The 10,165-nt window shown below is 40.6% G+C and overlaps 1 protein-coding gene across 1 annotated transcript; it reads left to right on the top strand.

Annotated features, from left to right (window-relative positions):
- The first annotated feature begins 3,221 nt into the window (after positions 1-3,221).
- LOC102482349 (ferritin, heavy subunit-like) lies at positions 3,222-5,847 on the top strand. The gene is made up of 3 exons (XM_027766441.1): positions 3,222-3,493; positions 4,152-4,295; positions 5,520-5,847. Exons 1-3 carry the CDS (start codon positions 3,392-3,394, stop codon positions 5,655-5,657), a joined length of 384 nt encoding a protein of 127 aa, XP_027622242.1. The 5' UTR covers positions 3,222-3,391; the 3' UTR covers positions 5,658-5,847.
- Positions 5,848-10,165: the final 4,318 nt, after the last annotated feature.

Below are 10,165 nucleotides of genomic sequence, written 5' to 3'. Positions count from 1 at the left end.
TATTTAAGCTCCGATCTGCTGCTCCCAGTCAGCACTTTAGCTCTCACCAGTGAACTTCACAGATGACAGAAAGCACCTTCACCACTCTTTTCCCAGCACTCAGACTAATCCCTGTGACTCTCCCAGCTGAAGGACATGTTGGTGTTGGCTGTTCGTTCAGCCGTGTTATTTCCAGTCACTGGATCATATTAAGCTGAAATCAAAACCAAACACATGTTTCTCTAAGAAACAGACCGCCAAAGCTTTCACTCTAATACCGGCCGTTTCTCTCCCAGCGGTCCAGGTGCTCCAGTAGTTTAGAGAGACTGACCAAAAAATGTGTGGTCCAGACTACAGATCATTTTAGAAGAATTTCTTTGTGATTGGTGGTGGTGGAAGTGGTACTAGTAATCGTGTGTGTATGTGTGTGTGTGTGTGTGTGCTTTTGAAACAGATGTAGAAAAGTTCATGTGATGTTCTGCTCTTATTTTAAGAAATGATTACCATTGTAAATTCATGTAACAGACACCATGGTCTCTTCTGAGCAGTCACAAATTTCCTGCTGGTGGGAGATGGACAGGTGGTTTCTGGTAGTCAAAGGGAATATTCAAAAGTATCATGTATATTTTTGGGGACCAGCAGTTAGCGTATTGGCTATGTTGCGGAACTCCCATGTAGGAGACCGCAGTTCGAGTCCTGGACCTGGTGGCTTAAATTCATGCTGGGCACGTGTGCATGCATGCCCAAGATCCCGAGAGGAGAATGTAAGAGAAGGGATTGCAGTGTGGCCATCCCTCTGAGGGGTGATTTCTCGCTTTCTGTCTCTCTGTCTCTCTCTGTCCTTCTGGAAAGTGCACATGCCCTATAGCAAAAACCTCTCCAAAAAAATAAAAGTATCATGTATATTTTTTCATTGAAATATGCATTAAAATAGGCAACAAATAATATTTGTTAATTAAAACTATAGAAGTAGCTACTACAGTGAATTTAGATACAAGTTTTTGGCACTTACAATTATGTCTCCCAAGAAACTATGCAGTCTAGAATACTAATGTTTTCCTATTCATTTTATTTCTATAAGATGTATTTATGCATGTGTTTATACATGTATGCATACACATATTCTTTATCATATCAAATTACTATGCCTGCTTGTTGCTGTTTCCTTGAGCCTTTTAGTAGATGACATGGGACCAGCAGTTGGCGTAATGGCTATGTCGCTGGACTCCCATAGAGTAAACACAGTTTGAGTCCCGGACCTGGCTTAAACTCACGCCGAGTGTGTGTGCGTGTGTGCCCAAGATCCCGAGAGGAGAATGGAGGAGAAGGGATTGCGGCGTGGCCATGCCCCCAAGGGGGGGATTTCTCGCTTTCTGTTCTCTGTCTCTTTCTCTTTCTAACAAGCGCACATGCCCTATAGCAGAAACCTCTCCCCACTCCCCCAAAGAAGAAAATAAATAACTTATATTTTTCAATACATTCATTTATACATGGTGGTTTTTTTATTCACTCAGAAAACTGCATTTATTTTGAAAACTCTAATTTTACACACTTTTACTAGAATCATATGCACCAGCGTCCCAGAGAATAGGGACTAATTTCAGAAAACACAAAAAAGGTATATCTGGATGGCTAAGGAACAAATTTCAAATATCTATTATCTGTACATGGGATTATTTGCTATTTGACAATGTTTTTTTACTGTTTACTATACTGTCATAGCTATTTTGAAATGTACTCAAATACTCCCTACTCAAAGCATGGTCCCTGGACCAGCAGCATTTGGCAGCATTGTTAGAAACAAAGGATTAGAATCTGCATTTTAACAAAAGACCCAGGTGACTCATACGTAATTTAGTTTGATTTAGCACCTCTCTCCTGGGAAAAGGGCATGAATTCAACTGGGGACATAGGCAATGTTGGGTCAGGAAACAAAAGTGACAGTGAACAAGCCATTTTCACAGGATCTCTTCCTTAGTCAAACTTGCAATGCCTGGCTTTTTTCTCAGGATGAATTCTCCCTGGGGATGTTGCCTCGCCCCTCACTGCCACTTCTTCAACAGGACACGGTTTAGGCTCCAAGCAGGAATCCTCCAGACTTAGGGGAAATCTTCCACCATACTCACAAGGAAAATATGTTTGTACTTAATCAACATTGACTCAATACATACCATTTACCAAACATTCCACTGGAGTCCGTAAGAGTACCAAGATAAGTTAAACCACCTCTGCCCTCAGGGGAGGTCAAGATGGAAGATGTATGTTGGGGTAGGTAAGGACCTTTGAAAACAGGTTGAGGAAGAAGCTAAAAAGTTCCCAGCAAAGATTTATTGCAGTTTTTGACAAACTATCACCTATTCCACCTACAACCTGTGTTCTCCAGGTAGAATGCCCTTCCATTTCCATTTCTCTACATTCTTGCCCACTTTCCAGGGCCAATTTTTAAAAAGTGCTTATTTGATTCTACTTATTGTTATTATTTTTCAAATTTGACCAAAGAGAGGCAGAGAAAGTGACAAAGCAAGCCACCAGGTCCAGGACTCAAACTGCAGTTGATCACGTGGAAGTCCAGTGCTTTTACCACATGCCACCTGCTGGCCCCTCCAAGGCCAATTTTAAGTGCTGACTTGCCAATAAAATCTGCCCTAATTCCCTTCAATTAACCTGACTTTTGACACTTCAGAGCTTCTAGTATATCCTACTTAATGATCAATTGTATGTTGAGGCCTTATGGGGAACAGGAGAGTATGAGAGTGTTAGGGTCCTTTATAGGCATAGAACATATTTTATCCAATCTTCTTAGATTTATCATGGAAACTACTATGTTGTATCATAATAGATTTAAAGAAAAAAGGAGGGGGTGGCAGGTGGTGAAGTGGTTAAGGTGCTGCTGGACTCCCACCTGGCCAACCATTGTTCGAGTCCCAGACCGGGCAGCTTGCTTTCTCATTTTCCCTTTCTCTCACTCTCTCTGTCTCTTTGGTCACATTTTAAATAATAATAATAATAATAATAAATAACAACAAATAAAATTAAATAAATTTTTTTAAAGGAAAAGGGAGAAATTAAATCAACTGCATCTATTCTATTAATGAGTCACTTTCCAGGAGGTATATAGGCCTTCTCGAATCAAAGAGAAGATGAGAGACAATACTGAACACTGGCTGAGATAGGTAGAAGGATTAACCACCCTCCTGCTTTTTATCTCCACCATTTTCTCTGGTCAGGTTAGTTCTTTCATCAGGAAACAATGTTCTCATTGGTAGATTAGTAGCAGTTAATCTCAGCTGGATGGAATTTCATCTTGTTATTTTTGAGAAGTGATTGAACTGGCTGTATGCCTGTTGGTATTTAAGCAGTTCCTCAGCTTAGTGGGTAGCACTTTTTATGGCTGGATTTCCCTAAAACTAAGATGGATTACAAAGCCCAGGGCCCCTTCCCTGAAGAGTGCAGAGTTGCTATTAACAGAGTAGCATCTTATGAGCTGCATGTCAGTGATGCTTATTTATCCATGGTTAGTATGGGTTCTGGAGTAACTGTAAGGAGGGCCTTAGCTCTGATTTGGGTGATGATGTAGATTCTGTCTCCTGGGTAAAGGTGATGGCCATGTGTGTGTTCAGATGGAAACTGAAACAGCAACTTAGTTGCTAGGATATCACTGTTCTGCGGCCCAATGATATAGAGCTGTAATGGCAAATTATAGTCTCTGATGGGGAGAACCAGTTATTTCCAGAGGGTTGCCAAAACTTCATGGGATCAAACATTGCTGCCAAACTGAATAAACAATTTTTTATGCTTATGTGTTATTTTATAATTAATGTAGATGTGTTAGGATTGATGAAATAGTCTTAAAAATATCGATGTATTCTGAACTTCTATCATGTGTCTACACAATGGATTTAGTAACGTGTAGGTTCATAAATCTGACCCTTAAAGAGGCCATAATATCCTAAGAGTAGGTTCCAGCATCCTGAACTCTGGGTGCCTGCTCTTTGAGGTAGCCTGGGTTGAGAGAGACAGCCAGGGCCTTTTTCCAAGAACAAACAGAGCACCCAAGACAGACCAAAGAAGGCCTCTTTCTGGACAAGCACTGAGATGACAAAGTGAGTTTATGTGAGATTTTGGTCTTAAAATTTAGCTTCTCTCATTCCCAATTCTCACCTCTGTGCCAGGCCTGTTATTACGATGAAGAGATAGGAATGCCTTCTTTTGTCACCTTCTTCAAGGAGCAGGCTGAGGTGAAAAGGGAGCATGCGAAGCAGTTCCTGAGGTATCTAAGAAAGCGTGAGGGGATTATCTGTCTTCCAACCATTAAGGTAAGAGGGTAATTGTTACCATGATGCTCATGGGGCTTTGCCAGGTCTAGGGAATCCAGATAATTAGATGCTACCTAACTTGTTACATTACTCACATTACCTCCTAGTGGACTTCTTGGCAAATGGCTTTGAGGGCAAGTATGTGTCAACATCACTTGGGGTGAATTTTAGCCACTAAATGCTTGTTTGGCTTTTCTCAATGAGCTACGCCAAGTGTGGTCTCTGGACCAGCAGCACTAGGAGCACCTGGGCAATCATTAGAGATGGAAATGCATGGACGCCATCTACACCTACCAAGTCAGAGTCTCTGAGAATGGGGCCCAAGAAGCCATTAATATTATTTTGACAAAGTCTCCAGACTATGCTAATGCTTTGTATAGATCAAAATGCGCTACTATAGGGACTGTTCCCCAGAGATGTTAGCACCCTATTTCAGATCATTAATCTAATTCAGATACACATACTTACTATGGCTCTCATCACTGTAATGAAACAAACTCTTTTGTTTGTTTCACTGATGCAAAAACAATATGCACCTTAGAAGAAGGTGCTAAGACAATCTGAACCTTAGTTGGGAGTATTATATCCAGGAACATCCCTACGTATCTAAAGACGGTTGGTTGTTTTTGTTTTTGCTTTTGTTTTTCAAACTCAAGATTTATAAAAGGCAGTAAATGTCTGCTAATAACAAAATAGAAATATCACAGAATTCCGAAGGTACTAGAATAACTGTACATATAGCTGTGCTAGAGGTACCCTTTCTTTGTAGTATATTAAATATAATAATGTAACACCCTGGCATAAAACTTCTTGGGCCACCTGGGGAGCTTTTAAAAATCCTGATACTGGGGTCAGCTGGTGGTTTTATGGTTAAGACACTAGACTCCCACTTGATGGACCAAGGTTTTAGTTCCAGGTCTGGCGGCTTTCTTTCTGTCTGGTAAGCACACAGGCCCTCTAGCAAATTTTTAAAAATAGTAGCAGATAAAGTTAAATAATTCTTTTTTAAAAAATGCTGATACTCACATTGCACCTCATACCAATTAAGTCAGAGTGTCTGCAATTGAGCCAGGCATCAGAATTTAAGATCCTCAGCTGATTCCATCATGCTGCAACGTGTGGAAATTATTGGACTATGCAAACCTAGTTGCCTTATCTAGAAAGTAGGATGCAAGAAAACTGTGTCTGAGGAAGGAAAGTGACTTTCCTGTTCCTCTCCAACAGAGGCCTGACATAGATAACTGGGGAAGTGGGAGGCAAGCCCTAGAGTCTGCTCTGCAGTTGGAGAACGAACTAAGCAAGGTCCTACAAGATCTGAAGATCTCTGCTTCTGAGAATAGTGAAAGGGACGTAAGTAATTAACTGGTTCTGACAAGTAGTGTTATCTTTCACTTCTGGATTATGATTCGTTTCTGGAAAATGGAACCAAGCAGTGGTTTACCCAACATGTGCTTATTTCCCTCCCGGGGAATATGGACCTTATTTCTGGGAGTGGGTTGAGGGTGAGGGAACAAGTGTTCTGGTAAGAAAGAAGAAGATTCAACACAAGATGAAAAAGTCTTTGCCAGAGTAATGTGCTCAAAACAATTCAATAAAATAATGGTTCTGTTGCTGATTTGTAAATCTCTTAGGCCAAAATTGCTTAACCTGTCTTGGACATCAGAATCACTGGAAGGTTACTATAACTAATTTCTGGGCCCCACATCTGGTTTTCTGTTCAGTTGGTTTTGTAGGGGGTCTAAGATTGAAATTTTCTAACAGGTTCACACATGATGATAATGCTGACGGCAGGGTGGGAGGGCACGAGGGAAACATGGAGAGCCTCTGTCCCAGACTTACTGCAAATGCAGATGTTAGCAATGACCTATTAAAGAACAGACTCCTCTGAAGTCTCCTGTTATTAGTGAACACCCTACTTTGAAGTGGTAACTTCTTCCTCACCAAATTTCTAGCCTCTATGAAAGTCAAAGTGAAGAAAATACCCTGCATAAAAGTTCTTGGGCCAGCTGGTGGCATGGTGATTAAGGCAGCTGGATGCCACATGACCATCTACACAGTCTGCGTCCTGGACGCCACGGGCACATGTGCATGCATGCCCCAAATCCTGAAATGAAGGAAACAGGAATGCAGCATGACCCTTCCCCACAGTGAGGGAGGGGAAGAGGGGCTTTCTCTTTTCCCCCTCTCTCTGGCAGAGCACATAGCGCTCTCTAGCAACAGCCACATTTTACTCCAGGAGCATACTGGACCTAATCAGGAGCTCTGAAGTACAAATGCCTGAGCTTTATGCCAAATCATAAATATCCAGTTACTGAAAATCTCCATGTGCTTCAAATAAACAAGATTGAAAATCATTGTAGTAGCAGCAGCAGCAGCAGCAGCATTACTTAATGTAATCTGTGCTTTTGATGAGCCGCCCTAACACTGATGCTCGTTAAAAGTGAATGCTTGTATCCACCTGGTGTCCTTGACTGTAGCAGACCAGTTCTCTTGGAACTTCAGTATGTGTATAAATTACCTGGCCCCTTCTTAAAATGCAGATGCTGATTTCGTAGGTCTAGGGAGGAAACTGAGATTTTGTATTTCTGAGGACTGAGGGTTCATGGACTCTAATTTGGAGATTGCCTCTCATTGCAGACATGGTTGTTAATGTGGGTTTTTCCCGGGTTTATTTCTATTATTTTAGCTCTTTGACTTCGTTGAGAAGTTCCTGGATGAACAGATAAGGAACATAGGTTATCTGGAATACCATCTTGTTCATGAAAAGAAATTAGAAGAGCTTGCCCAGCAAGAAGACCTGTATGAAAAGCCTGCTACAACATCAGGTGAAGAAGCTTAACTTCTAAAGTCAGTGCAGCAAGTCATTCCGTTGTAGTTGGTCCTAAGTCAGCTATGTAAATGTTTTCATCATTCTATTTGCCCAAAGACTGTCTTCCCTTTTATCCAGTTTCCTAATCCTTATTGCCATGCATACCAATAAATCTTTGCATTACAATTACACACATAGAGAGAGTTATTGGAGTACTGGAAAGATTAGTTCTACCAATGTGGGATTGGTGAAAGCTGCCTGAGGGACAGTGAGCTGTGCACTGGAGAAAAATAAGTCTTCTCCTTCCCTCCACTATGGCCCCCCAAACACCTAGATGACGGCATCAGAATTTGGTAAATTCAAACAGTGCAAGTGGCTACTGTAGAAATTAAGTTAAATGATGAATCTTTAAGTCTCAATAATGCTCCTTTTCATTCATATGCATACTTTAAATTCACAAAACAGTAGGATTTTTTCAAATTAGATGCAAAGCTAAGTTTTGTTTTGTGTGTGTGTGTGTGTTTGTTGTTTTTTGGTTTTTGAGGGTTTTTTTAGGAGAGATTTTTGCTCTAGGGTACATGTGCTTGTTGGAAAGACAGAAAGTGAGAAATCACCCCCCACGCCAGTGGTGATAGCCATGCCACAATCCCTTCTCTTCCATTCTCCTGTCAGGATTTTGGGCACACACGTGCAGCATGAGTTTTAAGGCTCCAGGTCCAGGACTCAAACCGTGATCAACCACATGGGAGTCCAATGATGTAACCATTATGCCATCTACTAGTCCCACAAAGCTAAGTTTAAAGACAAGTTATTAATCTAGAAAAAGACAGACTGTCACCTGCACTGGATGAGCAGCTGTAACCCGGGTACCTCTTCATAGCCACAGATAGGTGTAGCCAACAGGAGGATACCCAGAGGCAGTTAAGACACTGCAGCTATGTGTGTGGAAGCTCCCACCACTGTGAGCCAACTGGCACGTGGCAAAGTAATCACTTTCCAGAGCAAACAGTGAGTATGCAAACTTATGTAGGACTTCTCAAGGCCTCGTGTAAACAGTATACCTGGGAAGAAATGAGGGTTCTATGAGATTGCGTCTTGGCTCCAAACCTGACTGCGTTTATGGTTTGTAGTGAGTTTTTACCTCTTCATGGCTTTGGTTTATTCATCTCTAAAGTGGTTTATAGTGCTTACTTCATAAAGTTAACAAGAGGATTAAGTAATTAGTACTTATAAAGTATCTGGAGTAGTGCCTACTCAGATTATGCATTGTTACATAATAGATGGTGCCACTTCTTCAGCTTGAGGAAAGTCAATACATAACAGAACTTCCAAGGAAACAGGACACTAAAATTGAGGGAGAATCTTAAAACATTTAATATTTTAAATAGAATGGAGTATCTTCTCCAAAACAAAAAGTGGTCATAAAATTGACCCTATTACATATTGTGGGAAAAGTTCAAGTTTACAAATGAGCTGACTCTTCAAATAAACTAATCAAACAAGTGATCTAGAATTAATCTCAGAAATGTTCAGCCAAAGGAAAAAGTAGATAGTACTTTACATGTTAAGAATTGGAGTTTCAGGGACCAACAGTTGGCCTAATGGCTATGTCGCTGGACTCCCATGTAGTCGACCGTGGTTCGAGTCCCAGACCCGGTGGCTTAAACTCACATGGGGCATGTGTGCATGTGTGCCCAAGATCCTGAAAGGAGAAAGGAGGAGAAGGGATTGTGGTGTGGCCATCCACCTTGGGGGGTGATATCTGCTTTCTATCTCTGTCTTTCCGGCAAGCGCACATGCCCTATGGCAAAAACCTCTCCAAAAAAAAAAAGAAAAAAAGGAAAAAGAGTTGGAAATTGGAGTTCTGGGAAGAAAGAGAAATTGAGAAAAAATTAGAGCCATAGTAATAAAATTTTAAGCATCAAAGATGGAAAAATCTCCCCATAAAAGACCGCTTATAAAGACATCAGTGACAGATTAATAACAGCTTTCTCCTCAACACTAGCTACAAAACAGAAAATGGAAGAACATCTTTAAAATGCTGAGGAAAGAAATCAGTAACAAAACAAGGGCAGAACAGACCTATACAGTAATCAGGAAAGCTTACCAAAGGTTAAGAGCTACAGAAGATCCGCGCTGTGAACAATTAATGTTTTACTAGCAAAGCATAAGGACATTGGCATCTATATGTAGGTCCAATGTACCCTGGCTTATGTTAACTAATGCTTTAGTAATTCCAGTGGGGAAGGGCATGTCTCTGAGTGCTCATCAACCATGTAGTGCACTTCTTCACTTTCCCATTTATATCAGTACTTTTTCTACAATTCACCCTTCCTGAGAATAACTGCCATGGTGAGTTGCCACTATTGGACAAACACTCTCAAGTAAATGCCCCACTTTACATCCCTTTATGTTCATTTATACATTTTAAAAAACCATTTATATCTATTTATCTTTATTTGTGAACATAATAGGTACTTCCATGACAACCAGGGCTAAAATAAGATTGCATTATCCTCTGAATTATAGGCTACAGTGCCCTATAGCCCTATTCTTAAACAGGGCTTCTCAACCTTGGCACTATTGACCTCGCTGTGGAGAGTCATCTGGTGCATTGTAAAATGTTTAGTAGCATTCGAGGCCTCCACTTGCTAGACAGCCCCTATCTCAGTTGTGACACTCAAAACATGTCTCCAGGCATTGCCAGATATCTCCTGAAAGACAGAGTCATCATGCTTGAGAACCACTGTTCTAGACAATGCAATAGAAAGCTATGGGAAGTGAAGATATATACATTTTTAAAGGACTGACTTATTTAATATAAAGATGGTAACTAGAACTCAAAACTCAAATAGTTTGGCACCTATATAAATAAAATGTTTCCTGAAAACAACTATAGCTTTAAATAAAGAAAGAGGGGAGAAACACCAAATATTATGAAGATTGTGATGTCTCTCAAGCCACTGAAAAGAACTGAAATTGTTTTATACTAATCCCAGCAGTATTTTTGAGGACTTAGACAATTTAGTACTAAAGAATTAATAAACTTTGATTCTAGGGA

The sequence above is a fragment of the Tupaia chinensis genome, unplaced genomic scaffold (genome assembly GCF_000334495.1).
Source record: "Tupaia chinensis unplaced genomic scaffold, TupChi_1.0 Scaffold143570_1, whole genome shotgun sequence".
In the NCBI taxonomy this organism is placed as follows: domain Eukaryota; kingdom Metazoa; phylum Chordata; class Mammalia; order Scandentia; family Tupaiidae; genus Tupaia; species Tupaia belangeri.
The sequence above is the reverse complement of the archived record's forward strand: the minus strand, read 5'-3'. Positions and strand labels throughout refer to the sequence as shown.

Excerpts from the sequence above, each read along its gene's own strand:
- LOC102482349 (XM_027766441.1), top strand. The coding sequence starts at position 3,392 with ATGGATTACAAAGCCCAGGGCCCCTTCCCTGAAGAGTGCAGAGTTGCT. Across the intron at positions 3,494-4,151 it reads GTGATGCTTATTTATCCATG|GCCTGTTATTACGATGAAGA; the intron begins GTTAGTATGGGT and ends CCTCTGTGCCAG. Across the intron at positions 4,296-5,519 it reads TCTGTCTTCCAACCATTAAG|AGGCCTGACATAGATAACTG; the intron begins GTAAGAGGGTAA and ends CCTCTCCAACAG.